Here is a 22,315-nt window from a genome sequence, read left to right as displayed (position 1 = left end):
GTGAAATCTTGTTGACACACACATAACCTCCGCTGCAGAGGTGATAAATAGCTCTATTAAAATGTTTTTCATTCATCTGCTATTAACACAGTCTTTGCTGCTAAGTTTTACATTGAACAAGGAAATTCTTGTAACGCTTGCATTTTACATTTTTATTATCTAAATTCCAAACTAACTGGTAAAGCCTAGTGGTTAGCATGCTGGGCTGCGGATCGAAGCGCCCATAGTTCGACACGTGATGCCGCTGAACACTCACTGTACTTGCATCTGTGAAGCGTTATAGAAGTCACAGGAAGTCAATCCTTTATTTGGCTCAAAGCCAGACAAAATCCTTATAGCGACCGGTGATGCTGGTGGCTGCCTTGTTGTCTGGTCAGTAATATGGAGAACATTAGATTCAGATGCCTCAATTTTTTTTTACAGTTTTCTAAAGTTCAAAATCATTTATGGCCCCCCGAAATATTTTCTAACCCTGTGAATATTTTCAGTTTATGAATTATTGCTTTTAAATTCTTATGTTTATGTATTGTACAGTTGACATGTATACTAGTGCGTGATAAGTAACTTTGTTTGCATCGTTTATTTTGGCGGATCCCTTTTTTTTTTTTAATTACATGGCGGGTGGTTAGGGTGCTCGACTCGCAATCTGCGAATCAGGGGATCGAATCCCGCCACCGAACATGCTCGTTTTTTTCAGCTGTGGGCGCGTAATAATGTGACGGCCAATCCCACTATTCGTTGGTAATGAGTAGCCTAAGAGTTGGCGGTGTTGACTAGCTCTCTTCCTTCTAGACTATAACATTAAAATTAGGGACAACTAGTTCAGATAGCCCTCGAGTAGCCTAGCACAAAATTCAACAAACAAACTTCCATTATTCATCTGCTTTATTAAACATGAAAGCGTGTAACCAATATCCAATCAGCTGTGTAATGACCACAGACCTCCACGTGGTTTATAAAAGGTTTGTGATGATAGCTGTTAAAGCTCAAGAATACACAACTTCAATGTTCAACATCTAAAATCACAGTTTTGCGGTAATAAACTACTTATTAATACTGTAACAACTGACTTCTTTGTATAGGTTATCTTCAACTGTTGGGCCCAGCATGGCCAGGTGGTTAGGACACTCGACTCGCAATCTGTGGGTCGCGAGTTCGAATCCCCGTCTCACCAAACATGCTCGCCCTTTCAGCCGTGGGAGCATTATAATGTGACGGTCAATCCCACTATTCGTTGGTAAAAGAGTAGCCGAAGAATTGGCGGTGGGTGGTGATGACTAGCTGCCTTCCCTCTAGTCTTACACTGCTAAATTAGGGACGGCTAGTGCAGATAACCCTCGTGTAGCTTTGCGCGAAATTCAAAAACAAACAATCAAGTCCGTTGATGCCATAAAATGTCTCAATAGGATAGGTGATTGATTCACTTAAATTTGCCCCCTAGTTGTTCAGCGGTAAATCTAAAAGCTTGTACATATAAAACTCGTGTAGCTTTATGATAAACAACAAACAAACACCCTTAAATTTTGATAGCATTATTGAAGTGAAATAAACTAAAGTTAGGCCTGAACAGTTTTATTTTAGACATATCTATATAAACAATATAATAGTACTGTCTGTTGTATGTCCATGTAACTAATTCGCAGGGTGTGGATGGATCTTCACCAAAATTGGTATGGAGGTTCATTAGGTTCATGCGGGGATACGTGCAAATTTTCAGTTTTGCGTTTTTTTTATGGGCGTTTTTTACAACTACTTCGCCTCCTGTAGATGGATCTTCACCAAATTTGATATGGAGGTTCTTTGGGTCCATGGGTAAATACATACAAATTTTCAGTTTTACATTTTGCGTTTTTATGGGCTATTTTTACCATACTTCGGCTCCTGTTGATGGGTCTTCACCAAATTTCGCATGAAGGTCTGTTTTCTCCATGCGAGGATACTTGGAAACTTGCCGTTTCACATTTTGTGTTCTGCGTTTTTTTACAACTACATATAAGGGAAGCAACTTTTCATGTCCTAAGATAACCTTTCATTAATCATGAATTTATATAACTTCCATCTAGGGGACGGGTACTCCAGCTAGTCAACAAATATATAAATTGGTGGATAATGGTGAAGACTTTTACCTTTTACATAAGATGATTTTATCTTAAAGAAAGCAACGTGCAAATTTAATTGTGTGTTATTGATAAAATTAATCTGTTGGGTATTAATATTAACAGAAATAAAGAACAGTTGGATATTAATCTTAACTGTTCTTTATTTCTGTTGGATATTAATTTTAACTGTTCCAGGCGCGTGTCCCACTTGGGTATTTTTATATGCTTCTCATGGACGATGTTAATAGAGACCGAGACCTAGTTTTGATCACCTCGTATGTGCTTTTACTGGAAACATCGCCGTATCTAAGTTTAGCAGATATTAAACCCCCACTATATTCACTTGGTTGTATTGTTTTTGTCAGTCTGGAAGATAGGAATATCTCGAGATCTCCAGCCTGAGCGCAAGTTATCATCCGGTACTCTCGTTTGTTTTGAATTAAGAAAATATTACTTTTCTCTTTGTCTACATTCTGTTCTTTTCTATTTCTTGCTCCAAATTCTGTCAGAGGCAGAGAATCCAGATTATACCTTTCTTGTCATAGCTGGCCTTAACTCTGAAGTTATAATACTATTTTATTTGTGCAACTTACAGTAACAGTAAGGCAAATATTATTCACAATTATTATCATTTCAACTAGCAATCGTTGTTTGTGTTATATGTTTTTATGTCACCGTAGAGAGACATACTGTTTTTCTATTGTTTCTTCTTCTTCTTCCAAACACTTTTCAATCGACCACCATTCCTTCATTTCTTGGTGGATTGACTTAAAACTTGGTGGGGTTATACCTTTGTCCATTTCTTGACGGATTGACTTGAAACTTGGTAGGGTTAAACCTTGGTCCATTTCTTGACGGATTGACTTGAAACTTGGTAGGGTTAAACCTCGGTCCATTTCTTAGCGGATTGACTTGAAACTTGGTAGAGTTAAACCTCGGTCCATTTCTTAGCGGATTGACTTGAAACTTGGTAGAGTTAAACCTCGGTCCATTTCTTGGCGGATTGACTTGAAACTTGGTAGGGTTAAACCTTGGTCCAATACATCCAGAAAACTTCTTCATTTTTTTATATTTAGGCGTTTTTAAGAATTTATTGGGGTCAAAGATAAAACAAACAAATGAATATTTTGAACTCCTGTGCTGTCATATTTACAACAATTATGATGAAAATTGGAACAGATATAACTTTTCATGCGCTCAAACATTGACATACCAAAACAAAAGTTGGAGTAGCCCATTTTGAGTTTTGTTAGGGAAGCCATAGCTCACAAAAACAAACAAACATAATTTGGGGTTTTGGTCAATTACTCGGTCATATTTTGATCAGTTTACGTAGGATTTACTACAAAGATATTTTCTTGCAGATCTTTCGATTTTTCGGGCGTCAAAATTGTCCAAGTTGAGACTGTTTGGCAGAGACATGTTGCATTCGCCCGCCATACCACATTCTAAAACATAATGAACCTTTAAGAACGTGTGTGTGTGTGTATAGATATGATACATGATGTAGTTCTAGCGCGCCAGAGTCTGTAAATCTGTACTGATATATATATATTGATATAGGTTCACTAGTTCACTTTGTAGTGATGGATAAGCCAAACAAGCTGTTGGCAGACCTACTAATCCCTATTCAAGTGTTGGCAGACAAATGTAAAAGTGATGACGATGACCCTTTCAACTGGGTAAGAAAAATTAAATTCTGAATCTTTATTAGAATTATTCGTTTTCCTTTAAAGTTGAAAAATGATGTATTATTTTAATAATACATGAAATCTTGTGTATATTATATATAGAGAGAGAAAAACAGTCTTACCCAAGTATAGTTGTTATTTTGTTGTAATTTTTTTGTGTTCAACTATACGGGTTTCTTAGCAGGGCAGGTGATAGGGGGTTGATCCTTCTGAAATATCTTTGCCCCTCCCAACAAGCTAATGCCATCTATTAATCTAATTTTATATTTGGCCTCATTATGTCTCATTGACCCCCTCCCCCAAATTAAGAAAAGCTGGAGCCGGGACTATTCGTGGGTGATCTCATGCTTCAGCTATATAAGCCCCCAGTGGCACAGCGGTATGTCTGCGGATTTACAACGCTAGAATCCGGGTTTCGATACCCGTGGTGGGGAGAGCACAGATAGCTTTGTGCCTAATTACAAACAAACTTCAGTTATATAAATATAAGCAAATACAAATTGGTGATAGGAAGAAAATACTTAGTAAATTATATGAGAAAAAGACGAAACGGGGCAGCATATCCATATTCTTCAAGGGTAAATGAAAAGGCGGCCACCTGTTTAAATTGAATGTAAACTTGTGATTCTCACGTGTCATGAACCACGATAGTGGTTCATAACAGGGATCTAAGAAATTTGCACAAAATCCTAATAGAATGTTCGGGCCAAAAGCACCTTAAACGGTAAATATTCAGTTCAAACAACACTTTAAAACCTTTAATATTGACTGCTAAGGCTGTACACATATAAAAAATGCACATAATAGCCCACATGTTATACTTAGAAGGAAAATAAAATCCGCTAAAAACGGCCCGTTTGTAATTCTTCTTCTTGTTATTATTATTCTTTAGCCAACCTACAACAAAAACGGCCAAACCTTTTGTAAAATACTAAATAAGGTACTGCTAAGGTCGTATGGGTATTGAAAAGTCCATTTTTTTCTGCTATATTTCACATAAGCTAAAAAATATCATAATTCTAACATAAACGATATTATCATTACCCCTTGAAGTTAGTTTCTTACGAATATCTGGTGTTCCTTTAAAAAGCTTAAATACAGGGTGAAACAGGAATTAACGGCCAATAATAGATTAACATTAGATGACTGTAACATGTAGATACTCAATGCTTTGTACACTGTACAGTCAGTGTCTTTAGGGAGCCAACCCCTATATTATGTATGAAGTGAAGGAGTAAAAAAAATGAATACACACAATATTAAATTTTATTACACACACATTCGTATAAAAATTAATTTAAAAGACACGGAGGTTTTTTAAAGCAATGTTTTAGAAGTTTATGTTTTATTTGAAAAGGCTGTTTGTCTAATGGTAAAACTTAATACTTGCTTAGTGGGATTTGTGTCTTAGTCTAGGCATATATTTGTCCATTGCTATGCATAATATATAGAGTAATTAGTTACATAGAAAATATAAATGGTCACCATGTTCTCAAACAAATCTCCATGGCAGTCTCTAGCTGCAGCTTAACATTTTACACCTCAAACTAATTCGATCAAATAGTCAATAGCTATAGTAAATCATCATGAACCGTATGAGATAGGTACTTGCTATGTTTATTATAGTTACAGTGTATGAAGTTAGCTACCATATCAAGTAATCCTTTGCAAATAGCTGAGCATAAAAAAGCCAGCAAGTAAGATATACAAAATTGGGAATTTAAACTTGCAAATAGGGATCGTAAAAAAGTAAGAAAGCGAGGATGGAGATGCTGTAGACATTATTTACTCAAACTACAAATCCCTATTTTGACTCCAACAAATGTGATTCTAGGTAACAGCGTGGAGCCAAAATAGAGGTTTGTAGTTTGAATAGGTAATGTCTACAGTTTCTCCAGCCTTGTTCTCTTACTTTTTTTACGATCCCTATTAGCAGGTTTTTAAATTTTAAATTTTTTATTTATCTTGTTATACATTCAAACAGGAAACACACAGAACAAACGATCTTAATTTTCATTATCTTTTGTAACTTGAAATTGAATGTATTTGTTCAAATAATATAGAAATAGTGGCTAATTCAAAAACACTACTATGGTAAATTTTTTGACTGACCCCCACCTACCCACACACAGTGACTCAGCGGTAAGTCTGTGTGCTTACAACGCTAAAAGTTCGGGTTTTGAAAACTTAAGTTGGCCGAAAGTTTTTATAGGACAAGATCTGCTTAGTTTATGTTATTTAACCGTGTATATATATATATCATCTGTATAAAATTTGTAACCAATGAAGTGAATAAAAGTTTTGTTTTTAATTCTAGTTATTTTTATGTGTAATATTTTTAGCTCAAACTGCGACCAAGCGGAAGGCTGTGTGTCCAAATGAGATGGTACAAGCAAGGTGAAAGTGAGTATTATTTATCATTTGATTGATTGTGTACATCTTAATGGGCCAGGTGGTTAGGGCACTCTATTCGCAGGTCGCGGGTTCGAATCCCCGTCACACCGAACATGCTCGCCCTTTCAGCCGTGTGACGGTCAATCTCACTATTCGTTGGTAAAAGAGTAACCCAAGAGTTGGCGGTGGGTGGTGATGACTAGCTGGCTTCCATTTAGTTGTTATTAATTTAAATTTATATTTCATCAAACACGTAGAATGTTGTTACGTTAAAGCGTCTTTCTTTTAGATACTAAACTTAACAGTACACTGTAGTTTCGTATTATACATGCAATTAATCATATGTGTGAAAGTCATCCTGTAAATTTATAGCGCCCCCAGTGGCTCAACGAAGGCTTATAACGCTAAAAACCGAGTTTCGATACCCGTTGTGGGCACAGCGCGGGTGGTCCAATTTTTAGCTTTGTGCTTATCAACAAAACAATCAAAAAAAACCTGTAACGGCCACTAGAACTGTATGGGCATCCCAGAGGGGACAGGCCGTCGTGTGCGAAAGGTATGGGCATCCCAGAGGGGACAGGCCGTCGTGTACGAACGACCTGCTTTTTAACCCTCAACCACATTTTTATAATCATGGATTGTTGTTGTTTGTTATTAAGCACAAAGCTACACAAAGGGCTATCTGTGCTGTGCCCACCACGGGTATCGAAACCTGGTTTCTAGCTGTATAAGTCCGCAGATATACCGCTGTACCACTGGGGCGATAATCATGGAAGTCCTCCCCAGTGGGTCAGCGTTAAGATTATGGGCGTAGGACGCTAAAATCCGGGGTTTGATTCCCCGCGGTAGACAGAGCGTAGATAGACCATCGTGTAGCTTTTTTGCTAAAACAAACAAATAATGGTGGCGGAAAATTAAATCTGTACAGTGATGCAAAAACTGAACGAAGCGTTCTGGCTTTATATTCGTGACCTCTTCCATTTGGTAATATCTATCTTTTCAGTCTGGCATGAACCCTGTTTGGACCAACGACCCCCACCCCTCATGACGACCGGTAAAAATTGAAAACAAAGAATTATAAATGGCTTAAGAAATGGTACGGTACGTCATAGTTAAAAAATCTACCATCATTGGACCTGTTTGTTATCATACAGTAAAGTTGGTTAATAATCTAAGAATCTCCTTGACCTATAATGGGCCAGTTAAGAAAATAGCGTTGCATATTCTCCATGTTATTAATACCCAACTTTTATTTTTTATAGTTCCATTGTTGGAAGACGAAATGAAGACAACTGGAGGAATCACGAGACGTCGAGTCGCGATAAAGCATCAGAAAGTTCATGAAGTAAACGGCCATAAATTTATTGCCAAGTTTTTCAGGCAGCCAACTTTCTGTGCCTTTTGTAAGGAGTTCATGTGGTAAGAATACGTAGCTAAAGATTATTATAAAGATATATGTATAGTTAATTTACAAATGACAACAAGAAATATATTCAATGTATATTAGCCTAAACTACGTTGCAGCTACTAATATTGGATACATGCAGATAACTAAGCCTCGTATGAATCTGTAAGCATTTTATAATACAACGTATATTTTAAAAAATTATATGTGATTTTATTTTATCCTTAATGACATATTTTTCATATTAATATTTGTTTCCGATTTTATCTGACGTAGGAGACACTTTTACCCTACAGGGGTGAAATTCTCAACAAAAAATAATAAGTAGAGGTACTCATCTGGGTGAAGTAGACCCGTTTTTGAAAAAAAAAATCTACGTGTAAACATATAAAACGAGAAAGCAGTTCAAATATGTCCCGGTACTAGTACCGCTTTAAAAAGTAAGTTCCGGTACTCGGTACAGGTGAGTACCAGCAGAATTTCATCCCTGGTTCTAGAGTTGGCATGTTTTTTTTATCGTAATTCAAACAATTTTTTACACTTGTGTTACCAATGATTTTGTAAAATACAGAAAATTTAATTATTTCTTCAGGGGTTTTGGAAAGCAAGGCTACCAATGCCAAAGTAAGTTGTATCCATAAACTATTACATCAAAGGTAATTTTACTATTCTCGAAGAATATACTTAGTATGATATAAAAAAAGAGTTATTTATAGTGAAACAATAGCTTCTTGATAAAGAACGTTTTATGTTCAGTACATTGTTATTAATCTAATAATTGAAATTAATAGTAAATGTTTATATTTTTTGTTCTGTTTTAAGTTCTATTCTGTTAATTAGAAATGTTTCGAATGTCAGTAGCTAAGGAGTCTCACCTGAGGAAAAAGGGTGCCAGGTAAAAGGGGGAGAGTTTGAGACCAGGGGGTTAAATAGTTCCATAAAGTGGCGCCAGAGAGCGGAGAGTTCCTTTATGTTCCACTAGGAAGCTGATAGTTCTAAAACGTGTCACCAGATGGTGTATTATTATGGTCGGAAAATAGGGGTGGCAGATAGTTCCAAAGTGTAGGACGATTAGGTCATCTATGATGCGTGGACTGTTACGTATTTCGCAAGCAAACCACCAGAGGGTGTTGTATATCAAAAGGCATCAACGTGTCTTAACGTGGGATTACATCATATTAAACATTTTTTTTATATCTTGATTATTTGTATAAAACATTTACACTTCATGGTTTAGATGTATAACATTATCTTACAGGGCTATCATTTTTGTTTTGTTTTAAGGGCTGTTTTTGCGCTTTTTACCACTGTTTTGCCCTCTGTAGATGATTCGTCACCAAATTTGTTATGGGGATTTACTGTTTCCGTGGAGAGATACATAAATTTTTCAAATTTTGCAGTTTTTATGGGCGTTTTTTACCAATACTTCGCCCCATACAGAATCCATATACTCTGTAGTTTAGAAACTGGTTTTCTCCCCCATTCGTGGATTGTTGTTTATTTATCCCTTCTGATTTCTGTATGAAACTTGCCCACTGGATAGTAAACTGGCTATAGTTATTGATTCTGATGTGTCCATGGATGCCTGTATGTGTGGTATATAAACACATCACCATTGCTTCTGTATGTGTGGTATATAAACACATCACCATTGCTTATCTAAAAAAGGTCGATATAAGACAATTTCTTCCCTGAATTGAAGGGGAGATTTTCTAAATGATCATCTTAGAACCAATCACTTTGGTCAGTGTCCAATATGTTTTATATGTGGGAACTTGTATTATCTGACCAAATATATGGTGGAACATGTTGGTATTGCCTAATTATTATTGTATTAGGCTGTTGATATTCTGAAGAAACATTGCATCTTTCAAATGAAGATCCGCTCAGAAGATGGAGAGGACTATTGATATTCCTCATCATCCGAAGATGATGATTTTACATAATCACTTGATTTATAATTAAACGTCCTTTTGAAGACCGTCAAATCCTGAAAAAGTCAATAAACGCTTTTTAATTTTTTAACATTAAGGTCAAAGTTCAATGATATATAAAATCCGTCCCATGAGAACACAGGAGGTCAGGAAGTTGTTAAATCAGAGGTCACGTAGGCGTTTCTTGACCAGAAGACAACGCACGGATGTTTGTGTCGACAGTACTTTCTCTGATGTCAGACTGCTTACAGTTTATTGTGTTGTTGTTTTTTCACTACTTTCTACACACGATATTGTGCTATTTTATTATTACAACTTGTGTAGAATTCCTGGAATATGAAATATACTCGTACTTAAACCTTGTATCATGCCACACAAAGACGACACTCGGTTGACCTTTAGAAAACAATGTAACAAACACAATAAAAATATTGCTACATTTAGCTGGACCAAAATGATTTTCTATGAAGTTTAATAACTCTAAATTAAATTAGTTTATGTAGATGATAAATGTTTGAATATTTAATGTTAATATGTAGAATGTAGACCAATATAAGAAGTAAAACACACAACTAGTTAATATACATTCAGTGAGATATCAAATTTTAAGTAATCAAACGTTTTGTTTATTGAAGTAAAACTATAAAGTTAGCCCTAACGATAAAACTAATGTTACAAACAGAAGGTATTGAAATAGTAATTCTTGTTACAGTAAGGTGATGTATATCTAGAGTTTGAATGTTTTACTCATAAAGATAAATTACTTTACGTAATAAATATTTATAGGCTAAACTTTAGGTTAACACAAAAAATGTCCTTTTCAGGACTTTGTAAGATGAACTGGTGTAAAACTTGAAGTACGATATATTAATTGGTCAATCTGTAATATACAAAATATTAATTATAAGTATACAAAAACTTTTCCTTTTCGTTTATTGAAGTGATACAGTAAAGTTGATCGTTTAAAGAACTACAGCAGCTTAACAAATAAGAACACCCTCTGGTGGTACGATCGTGAACCACATAATAAACATTTTCCTTCGCACATTAGATGAACTCATCGCTTCTTAGTTACATACGTTGGAACTATCCGTCCCTAGTGACGTATCATGGAACTATCCACCCTAGTAGCATGCCCTCTGATGCCACTTCGTGAAACTATGGCGTCACGTGACCTCCCGGTCTCAGGCTTTCCCCTATCGCCAATCAGGCGCTGCCATCCATTTTCCTTAGGTCGGATTGGTTAGCTATTAATATCTCTTCTTTTCTGTTAGCTAAAACGTTTCGGAAGAGTTTCTGTACAATGTAGTTTTATTCTATTAATGAAAACGTTTCTGAACTGTCCTATACAGCTTGCGAAGTAGCTGTACACAAGCGTTGTCATGACAAATTTTTAGGGAAATGTCCTGAAGCTGGAAAAGATTCTCAGAAGACAGTGGTGAGTAATAACAGTTTTGTAATTATCGTGATTCTTGTGTCAACACACACACACACCGAATATATTTACGATATATAAGACGAACTGTAGAATTGTATGATTTGATTAAGTTTTACTTTAACACTATCGTGACACTGAATAGTTAATATATATATATATATATATATATATACGATGACATATTCTGTGTTTGAGAGATTAGGCTACACAAATAGGCAGCACGTACTCTTTTGAATTTTCCTCTTAGTATTAAAACTTTTGCCCCCAGTAACTCGGCAGTATGTTCGAAGGCTTATAACACCAAAAAGCTCATTGTATAGCTTTGTGTTTAACAACAAACAAAACAAAATCAAGCCTTTTATACAAACAGAGTAGTGTTAGGTATGTCCGTTTGAAAATTCCAGCGTAAGAACGTTTTGTTACGTTCACATTGCAACAAAGATGTCGTGAATGTTTTAACTGAAATATTGTCATGGCAATTCTGGTCTCGGAGATAGCTGTAGCCTCTAGAACTGATATTTACCACCAGAGTGAATCTTAAATCTTTTTTTTGCGGACAACATGCATTTGGGATCAGGGACACGGCTGACAACGTAATAACAGTAAAATTTAACATTTGGGACGGGGACACTGCTGACAACATAAAAGCTGCGTAATTTAACATTTCGGATCGGGGACACGGGTGACTAGATAATAACAGCAAAATTTAACATTTGGTATCAGGGACACGGCTGACTACATAATAACAGTGTAATTTAACATTTGAGATCGGGGACACAGCTGACTACATAAAAGCAGGGTAATTTAACATTTTGGATCGGGGACACGGGTGACTAGATAATAACAGCATAATTTAACATTTGGTATCAGGGACACGGCTGACTACATAATAACAGTGTAATTTAACATTTGAGATCGGGGACACGGCTGACTACATAATAACAGCGTAATTTAATAAAATAAAATGAGCACATAAAGATAATTATAATATTAACCACAGACTTACCTTTCTATGTTGCGAAGCTACGGGTGCATCTGTGTTTGTGGAACAGTTCTATGATGTTGGGTGTAATATTTAGCCTCGGGTCAGGTTCAGCACTCATCCTGTTTCTGTCTTGGTGATGGAAATCCGTCTTGCACAGATACATGGTAGTAAAGGGAATCAAAAAACGAAATTACTTTGTCTGCAAGTTCTAGGTGCTTTCCATTTCGCCGGATCCAAAACTCTAATAGTGGACTTCTTTTCAACTCTGACCTTAATGCCACAAGAAAGCTCCAGTAGGCGCTCTTCTTCATTACTAGAGAAACCAGCAGCCATGTCACGATTTTAAAAATCTCTAAAACTTCTAAGTAAAGAACAAGTTTTCCCACTTTAGCCCCAAAACCAATTACATAGTTTTCGCCACCTCTCAAGTGGCACAGTGGTAAGCCTGCGGATTTATATCGCTAAAAACTGGGCACAGCACAGATAGCCCATTATACTTTGTGCTTAACTACAAACAACTGTAGAGTTTTAGATTTTACACTTAATTTATTCACATTCTCTCTGATGAAATAGCTACATTTATAAGGTCAGAAGTGTCGGAATCTATAAACTATTCCGTAAATATGAAGATTTACCCCTAAAGGGAGCTCTCGAACCACCAGAGTTCTGCGTATCACAGTTTGGAAACCTCTGTCCTATTAGAATGTCCGACTCATAACAGCTGTACACGTGTGTCTGTGAAGCTGAAATATTCTAATAAAGTATGCTTTTTTGTCCCATATTAAAGTCAGTGAGTCACTGCAGTGCTAATTTTAAAAATCTACTGTAAACGAAATGAAACACAGTATTCCTGTAAATCAAGAAAAAAGGGTTGGTGAGATAAAACTGTTTTTTTGTTGTTGTTGTTGTTGTAAGTGATGTTTTCCATAAGTCAATATAGATGGCGTTTAATATAGATTTATTATTAAAATATGTGAGCTTCAATTCGATTGTTTTTGTTGTTTATTTACATAAATAGGAATATTTGACAAAAGTCTCAATCTAAAATCTGATCGTTTCACTCATGAGCAATTAACTACGTTAAAAAACTTAATATACTTTTTCTGACATCTACTTTTGTAAAAGGAATTATATCTGATAAAGCTTTCAGTAACTCAGTGTTTAACATGTTATTTCCAGTACTTGAGAGAGAGGTTTAAGATCAACGTGCCCCACCGGTTCAACGTGTACAACTACATGAGCCCCACTTTCTGTGATCACTGTGGTTCTCTCCTCTACGGGCTGTTTCGTCAGGGTTTGAAGTGTGATCGTAAGTTAGTTTAATGATAATCGAACAAAACTTAAAGTTCAGAAAACTTATCAGATATTTTATTTCTGTAAATTTTTCTCGGATTACAAAAAAAGTGATATTTCGTAGAACGTTCAGCCCTAACCGTTTAAAATAAACATTTGAAAAACAACGTAACTGATATGAAGACTTTCATAGTTAGAGCACCATAATTATTTCTACATCTGTCTATGTTATATTAGTGTTTTCTATGATTTGTTCTAAGTTATTACACGTTTTTAATTTTTGTTTTCTCGAGAGAGATCTATTTTCTGTGTGGTAGAGAAACGTATCATATATTTCTCGAAGTAATTGATCAAAATATACAGTTAATAATGAGAAGAACTGAATGAAGTGTAGTAGGGCAGTTTTTGAGGATACAGTGTCACTTGATAGAACTCGTAGAGCGAGTTAATATAATATTTTCAAGGACTGACTGTAACCCAACAAAAAAATAAAAACTTAAACTCAAGTAAAGCAAACAATAGAAAGTAATACCTTAAACTCAAGTAAGGCAAACAATAGAAAGTGATGCCTTAAACTCAAGTAAGACAAACAATAGAAAGTAATACCTAAAATTCAAGTAAGGCAAACAATAGGAAGTGATGCCTTAAACTCAAGTAAGGGAAACAATATAAAGTAATACCTTAAACTCAAGTAAGGCAAACAATAGAAAGTAATACCTTAAACTCAAGTAAGGCAAACAATAGAAAGTAATACCTTAAACTCAAGTAAGACAAACAATAGAAAGTGATGCCTTAAACTCAAGTAAGGCAAACAATAGAAAGTGATGCTTTAAACTCAAGTAAGGCAAACATAAAAAGTGATGCCTTACTCTCAAGTAAGGTAAACAATAGAAAGTGATGCATTAAACTCAAGTAAGGCAAACAATAGGAAGTGATGCCTTAAACCCAAGTAAGGCAAACAATAGGAAGTGATGCCTTTTCTGGGTGAGTATACTGAACTGTTGTTGAACTAGTATAGTGGGCTACTCGGGTGTTTGTTTGAGGTAGAATTAATCCACAATCCTTCTTGAGTTTGTATTTTGTTGTTATGATCCTTGTTTCAAATAGTTCTATTACTACTTCAATACATGTGTGTTGTTTTGTCACATATTTTAAGCGTTTGAAATACTTCGGAGAGTAACTTACTGTCTCCCTAAATAAATACTTTCTTGCCCGCGTGAGCGTAGCTGGAAGTTTTTAGGTGGCGCTTTAACAAGAAAACTTAGTAATCAGTTGCATAAATACCGTTAATGTTGTGTTGCATGTCAATCAAATTATCTAGGATCATTTTCAATGTGTTTACCACCAAAATAAACCTTAATATTTATATACATTCAAACTTAAGTTGTAGTACAATTTTACGTTAATATCTTCACTACTAAATTTAATAGTCTATTAACGCTTCACGGAAGTAAAAAATGACAGGGACGAATTCTAAGTTCGGAGGGGGGAGGGCAAATGGCAGTTTCTGTGAGACATTTATAGTCAGATCTCATAACGTAGTGTCCGGTCCGGCATGGCCAGGTGGTTAGGGCGCTCAACTCGAAATCTGAGGGTCGCGGGTTCGAATCCCCGTCACACCAAACATGCTCGCCCTTTCAGCCGTGGGGGCGTTATAATGTGACGGTCAATCCCACTATTCGTTGGTAAAAAAGTAACCCAAGAGTTGGCGCTGGGTAGCGATGACTAGCTGCCTTCCCTCTAGTCTTACACTGCTAAATTAGGGACGGCTGGCGCAGATAGCCCTCGTGTAACTTTTCGTGAAATTCAAAACAAACAAATTACATCATAACATAGGACCCCAACTAAATTGGAGGGCTCATGCGACGTCCGCCCCTTCCCCTACCCCAAGCCTTTCTTTATATGACGTTTCTGGCTTTAGAGGCTTCATGATCACCAAGCTAGTGTTTTGAATGTTGTCCGACGAAAGTCTTTAGTAAGTGACAGTGTTCACATAATCTTAGTCATGTAAAGTACAGAGGATCACCACTAGGCATTTTTAAAGAATAAGCTTCCTTTTTCATTAGTTAATATTTGATTGTTAACAGGGAACAAATACTTCACGAAATGTGCTGTAGAAACCATTTTGGATATTTTCGCCAAAATATTGAGTATACGCAGTACAAGGTGGGGGATCATTAGTGTAGTTATTGATATTCTGAAATTGGCTTACTGTAAGTAGTCACTGAAAGATGTACTTTAAGAAGATGCTTCTCTAAACTTTCATCAACTTGTGGACATAAAATGCGTTTTTTTTTTCTATTTCTTACAGAATGCAAGCTGAACTGTCACCATAAGTGTGCTGGATATGTACCCAATTTGTGTGGGATTAACCAGAAGTTGATGTCGGAAATACTGGCGGTTGTGAAGAAAGGTTTGATATTTCTTAAAGTGAAGATTTTTTTTAGTATATTTCTGTGAAGAAGCCTTATCAATACTTGATTTTTTTACCAAGTGTTTGCTTCATATGATTTCTTGTATCGTTAATTAACTTAAGTTTTTTTTTTTTACAAATAAAAATAAATGAACATATACGGTAAAACACATCTAATAGCCTCATTTATAGAAACTTTAGAACTGAGTACTTTATAATTAAAACGTTTCACCACGTCTGGTCATGCTTTATTTTACGTGCACCTTAAATATAGCTCTGCAACATAGTTTCCATTGCAAAGGACTCCATTGTAAGACTGTCATATCCAAAACAACCCACTCCTCCGTGCATGCCTTCCATAATCCATCTAATGTATGAAAATGACTGTTTCCTAGTGCTTGTTTGAATAGTCCAATCACACAGAAATCTATAAACGTTGCATCTGGCGACTCTATCGTAATCTTATGCAATGACATTAATATGGCTGGTAATAAGCCTGGTATGTCTCGAAGCCCTATCTTGGTGGGCCAGTACCCTGTTGGCCACGTTTCCACGTAGAAATTCTTCTTTGTTATGTTACTTTATTATTTAGTATTACTTGGGGCCACTGACCTTTGTACAGAGATTCTTACCTGTTAGAAGACGCCACACTTTGCTTATCATGGTTGGGTACAACTTGTTGAAGTTCTCTTACTTGATAGTCCTGATACCCCAAGTTAATCCATATTTCTTTATTTTCCAATTCCATTATGTACAAGGGATATACCCGTCTTGGAAATTATAAATCCCCGATCTGAATACTTCGTTATGGTGCGAGTGTATGAATATCTTGCGTCGGAAAAGGCTGTTACATACCGTACCCAAAAGCGATCGATTTTCGCCCAGTGGCTCAATGGTGAGCCTGAGGGCACATATATTTTATGTGTAGCTTTGCGCTTAACGACAAACAAACAAAACGCGATCAATGTTTGATGGCATCACATTGTCTACGAACGCCAAACAATTTCAAAATGCAGTTATAATACGTGACATTCCACCGCATCTTTACATTGGCTGTAGTTGTCACGTGACTTGCTGATTTGTATATTCAAAATCATTTTAACATAATGTACTCAATTCTGTATAACATGAAGAGTATCATGAACTTTTACAGTTAACATTACAAAGCTACATTTAGATTTGTAGGATAAGAATTCAAAAGAAAAGAAAAATATTAAGATAAATTCAAACAATAAATGAAAGATTCAGTCGGTGATTTAAGTCGATCTCAAGTCCAAGTCTTCTTCTGTACATGCGGTTTCATTCACAAGGAATGTTATATATACAATAATTCATTAAAACACCTCTATAAATCTAATACCGTATACAAAACATCTCGTTAAATCACACACACATTATCTCCTATGTTCTAGGCTTCATACTATATACTCAGTCATTTATTAAACACTGCTACATGTATATTCTAATACCACAATCGGAACCTTGTACACGTGTTAGTTAAACGGCTAGGTCAGAGACCTCAAGGTTCAAATAAAGATGGCGCTATTTTATATTACTGCAGCAGCACCCACAGCCTCAATATCTTTATCCCACTCTTTGAACTGAATAATGGGAATGACTGTCATTTTTATAACGCGCCCACAACTGAAAGTGTTGGGCTTGTTCATCAGCGTCGAGTTTCTAACCCTGGACCCTTAATCCTAAGCCCGACACACTAACTACTAGGTCTACTACTTGAATCGATACTAATTCGTTAAAATAACAGCTTTAGGCTTAATATTACATACTCAATATTTCACTGAAGTCAAACACTGTGCTACTCAAACTGAACAAACCAGCTCAATGTAACTAAACAAACCCAACTCGAAGGATCAGATTAAAACATTTTTTTTAAATTAACGAACGAATAATTAAATCAGGGTTACATAATGCGAAGAATAAAATCGTACATAGCTATCGCTCTGTGGATCTAACATAAAGTAAAACGGCCCCCCTAAGACCTCACGACAACTTCTTAATCCAAATAATTTCTCCTGAAGAGATATTTATTGGCCTAAATATCCTTAATAGTCCATTAAATACATAAAAGAAGGCTTGGATGGTTTCTAATATTCGCGTAAAGTTAAACAGGGGATACATACGCGCTAGCTATCCCTATTTTATACACTACAGGGAAGACACGTAACGGCATTCATTGTTAAATCTTAGGCTATCTAAATAGTGGGATTTTACAGTTACTCCAAGTCACTGAGTGTGATTTGTTTTGTAGTCCCGGTACCCAGTCCATGCCTTGGGTCCACAGTTCGACACGTTAACTACTAGACCACGAGGAGTTAAGAAATAAATCATACCGAATATCGACTGGCTAGATACTGACACATTTAAATATGTGTACAAATAAACAAAGGCAAATTACTGTTATTTGTTCTAATTGCTTTAGAGAGAACGTATTGACATAGGTGTGGTAAGGGGCTCCTTTTATACAGCGCTAAAACAATTATGCCAAATATTTCAATTAGTTGAATATTTAACATCCTTTTAAACACATTTCAACAGATAGACTTTATTGAAGACCGACAATTATTTAACTTAATTAGCAATTAACTTAAGCTTCACATTTTATTAATTTATTATTATTCAACACAGATAAATGATCTATAATTCTCAAACTTTCTTATCTTTTTTTTTCATACTTAAAGCTATATTTATATGTTACAAACTGAATCGCGCTTTTCTCTTGTATCCAATCTACATTAAACCGTTGGATGCTTTTCTTTAACGTAGATATATGTCCAACAAGTGAGACCACGAAGGTAGGAGATACTCCAGACAAGTCTTCATCTTTTGTGCTTCCACCATCACCACTGAGCAGTGACTCTGAAGAGGATTGCGAACATGTGTGGGAACAAGTTAGCAGCGAACACTCTTCCTCTGAAACACGTGAAGTTCTGGAAGCTACAAACAACGTTAGTCCCAACGTTTCCAAACCTCGCCAAGAAAAAAAATATACGCTGAACGATTTCCGTTTGTTGAAAGTCCTGGGAAAGGGAAGCTTTGGAAAAGTAGGTTTAATGAATACAATCATCCTCTTTGAAAGAAAATAAGTAGCGTTGCGCGTACTTGTGAATTTGTGTTCTGTGTACGACGCTTTCAACTTTACATTTGAGCACACACACAAAAATTAAAAAAAAGGCATCTAAAAAGTTTGGGATCTTATAATGAAATAAAACTTTAAGCAGGATATATTTTTTTTTTGCTCAAAGCTACTGGAGGGTTATCTATATTAACTGTCCCAAATTTAGAAGTAATGGACAGCTAGTCAACACCACCCACTGCCAATTGTGGGACCATTCTAGTCGAATAGTAGGATTAACCGTAACATTATAACGCTTCAATGCCTGGAAAGGCGAGCACGTTCGCCTATAAGATTCGAAACCTACCCTAAGCATCCTAACCATCAACCCAATGTAGCAACAACGGTTTCACTAAAGCAAAATTTTATTATATATGGTTTCGTTGATCATAAGCGAAATTTTTTCTCTCTTATTTCATATAAAAAGAATGTTTAAAAAAAGTTTCACTAACCCGTTAAAAATGTTTTGAATACCCTAAGGTGCTCTTATTGACAAATTTAAAATAGTACCATTAAGGCCCCAAATATATCAATTTTCAAGAACCAATTTTGCTATCACGTCCTCGAAGAAATTCTATCGAAATTTAATTTTATAATTATTTTAAAAACTCATATTTACGCGTCGCATTTTTTAATTTTAACATTATTTTGTTTTTACAGTTTTTTAAACCGATAACAGGCGGCGCGGATTACTTTATATTATGTTGTTCGTTGTAAGTGCAAAATTATACAATAACCCATCTGTATTCTGCCTACTATTAGTATCGAAACGCAGTTTTTAGCGTTTTAAGCCCTCGGGCTTACCGCTGAGCAACCGTGCAGCTTAAAATATTATTTTAATTTCTGTGATAAATCCTCAAATGGTACTGTGTTGAATTAATTTACTGTTTACTAGTTGCTTGAGTATCGAGCATTTGGGTAGTGACGCAGAGAAACCAGTAGCCTTTGTTTGTTTTAGGGCAAAGCCTATCTGCTGTGTTAGCCGCGGGGGATCGAACCCCGGATTTCAGGGTTGTAAGTTCGTAGACTTACCGCTGTCCAACCGGGAGGACAAAATTAGCGGTAGTATTTTTATTTCTATTTTTCTATAAAGCTGTCACTCCATATCTGCGACATATACTGGTTTTAACTGTTTAAAATAAAGACATACAAACAGATACAACAGTTACTATACCGTAATGTGTTGAAATCATTTAAAAAAAAAGAATACGACACGTTTTGTCAAGTTGAGTTCTCAATATTTTTGTGGTTTCAATAAATTCAGTTTTTATCCTTTTTCACTTGTCATTAGTCGATACGAGTTGAAAACAGATGTCAAAACTAAACAGTTTGTTACTTCATCTGATTTGGTGAGGTACAGTAAGAGCCTAGTGATTAAACCAATGATTGTTTTGAAGTATAATGGATAACCGTGATCGATATTATTGACTAATGTCAGTAAAAATTTGGTAACAGTGCAAACTTTGTTTTCTTTCATTTTGAAAATATTTCACGAAAAAAAAAGAAAAAGGTTTGTCAGGAATTGAATGTTGAAGAATCTCTCAGTTTAATGATACAGATTTTCCGTTTCTCTGGCTATTTTACCTTTATGTATCATTTACAGGTCATGCTGGGAGAATTAAAAGATGATAAAAAGTTTTACGCTATCAAATGTTTGAAGAAGGATGTGATTCTGGAGGACGACGACATCGAATGCGTTAAGATAGAAAGAAAAGTTTTGACTCTTGGAAGTAGTAACCCTTACCTTTGTTCACTTCTTTGCACCTTTCAAACTGAGGTAATTAATAACCTTTAGAAACACTACTTACCTAAAGAGCACAATATCTGACACTAAGCCTAACCGACTTCACCAATACTACAATCACCATTAGCGAATTTAGAGACTCTGTATAGGGAGTACGATAGATAAACATGTACATATATTAATAAGTCAATGTGACTGACATATTTATAAACTGAATGAAGAGTTATTTACAACTAATATGTAGGATAAAAGTAAGTCCCTATAAATCGAATCCGTTTCTATCAAAAATTGTACCAGGGGGTTGTTCCTCAACATCCTCCCCTGGATCGTCCAACGGTTATCTCTTTCTTTCCTTCGTTTAAGCAATATAACAAACAAATTTATAGAAGATACTATATTATACTATTACCATTTTCGTCTAACGTTTCGAGATTTCTTTAAACATGGAATTATTCTCGAAACAACTCAAATTCTAAACATAGGAGAATTAACTCTCAAATATTCGGCTTGTTTTTATACTGCTTACTATTGGTGGGGTCCACATATTTTTACTTGTTGCAACACTCATTGTAACGACCTGATCATGAAAATTGCATGACATGAATTCACTAATTTTGTATGAAAAATTCTCAAAGTGCCCTGGTAGCAACAAGTGGTATTAAATATTAACGTGCCCTGGTAGCAACAAGTTGTATTAAATATTATATTGATGGTGTTTTTATTCCGTTTTTTTTTTTTGTTTGATTCACATGTTATTAAAGGCACATTCTATAACCAACAAAGTCAAGGACATAGAAGCACAAGTAGAAGCTTAGTAAATTGTTTGAACAATAGGTGGAGATCATGTGATAGTTCTACGGTTAAATCGCTATATTTGTGAACATGTCGAAAAAAAGGGGCAATATTCTCTACGTTTCCATGACAAACCTTTTTATCTAAAGGTCAAAGTAAACAGTTACTCGTACTATTCTGAAGAAACTACAAAAACGAAACTCTCGTGCCAAGGGTTTAAATTTATTCCCTGGAGTGGTTAATTTAACTTCTGCAAATGCTTTGAATAGTTTTTAGTAATACCAAACATATTAGTTCACATCTAATAATAAAACCTATGCTATACCTACCAGAGAACTGATGTTTGTTTGAAATTCGTACCAAGCTACTCTAGGGTTACCTGCATTATTTGTCCCTAATTTAGAAGCGCTAGCCTAGGGGAAAGGTAGCTAGTCAACACCACCCACCGCCAACGCTTGAGCTACTCTCTTACCAAAAAGTGGGATTGAGTGTCACATTATAACGCCCCCACGGTTGAAAGGGCTAGTATGTTCGGTGATGGGTTCGAACCCACGACTATGGAGAATTTATGTCTACTAATTTATTCTCTTATCACACAAATCTACCAATCTGTATAAGCTAATTGTGTAAGCCATGTTTTGTTTCACCCTTTAAACAATGTAGACTTATGTTGAACGAAATGTGAATAACCTCGTTTCTGACATACAGAGCCACCTATTCTTCGTCATGGAGTACCTGAGTGGAGGAGACCTCATGTTTCACATACAACAGTCGGGAAGGTTCGACCAAGAGCGGGCAAGGTGGTTTTATTAACGTTGTATTTGTTTATTCTACTAGTTCTTACCAACCTAAAACATTAACAACATTCATTTTAATTTCTATTGTCAAAATCAGTATCCTTTTACAGTTCTATTTTATGTAATGTTTATCTTTCTCAAATTCATATTATTTTACCACATTTTACTTGATTCCTATGATTATTTCTAACCTCTGT

General features: G+C 35.6%; 1 protein-coding gene across 1 annotated transcript in view; it reads left to right on the top strand.

Moving 5' to 3' along the window:
- Nucleotides 1-22,134, top strand: part of LOC106471012 (protein kinase C-like 1) — a 29,750-nt gene extending 7,616 nt beyond the window's left edge. Inside the window, exons 3-12 of the mRNA XM_013931597.2 lie at nt 3,663-3,781; nt 6,133-6,193; nt 7,447-7,603; nt 8,182-8,213; nt 10,876-10,961; nt 13,126-13,255; nt 15,551-15,652; nt 18,437-18,714; nt 20,389-20,562; nt 22,030-22,134. Coding sequence (XP_013787051.1) covers nt 3,663-3,781; nt 6,133-6,193; nt 7,447-7,603; nt 8,182-8,213; nt 10,876-10,961; nt 13,126-13,255; nt 15,551-15,652; nt 18,437-18,714; nt 20,389-20,562; nt 22,030-22,134 — 1,244 coding nt within the window. The remainder of the gene's footprint in view (nt 1-3,662; nt 3,782-6,132; nt 6,194-7,446; nt 7,604-8,181; nt 8,214-10,875; nt 10,962-13,125; nt 13,256-15,550; nt 15,653-18,436; nt 18,715-20,388; nt 20,563-22,029) is intronic.
- Nucleotides 22,135-22,315: the final 181 nt, after the last annotated feature.

Source organism: Limulus polyphemus, unplaced genomic scaffold (assembly GCF_000517525.1).
Source record: "Limulus polyphemus unplaced genomic scaffold, Limulus_polyphemus-2.1.2 Scaffold4353, whole genome shotgun sequence".
Taxonomy (NCBI): Eukaryota; Metazoa; Arthropoda; class Merostomata; order Xiphosura; family Limulidae; genus Limulus; species Limulus polyphemus.
Note: the sequence above shows the minus strand (reverse complement) of the source record. Positions and strands in the feature narration are given on the sequence as shown.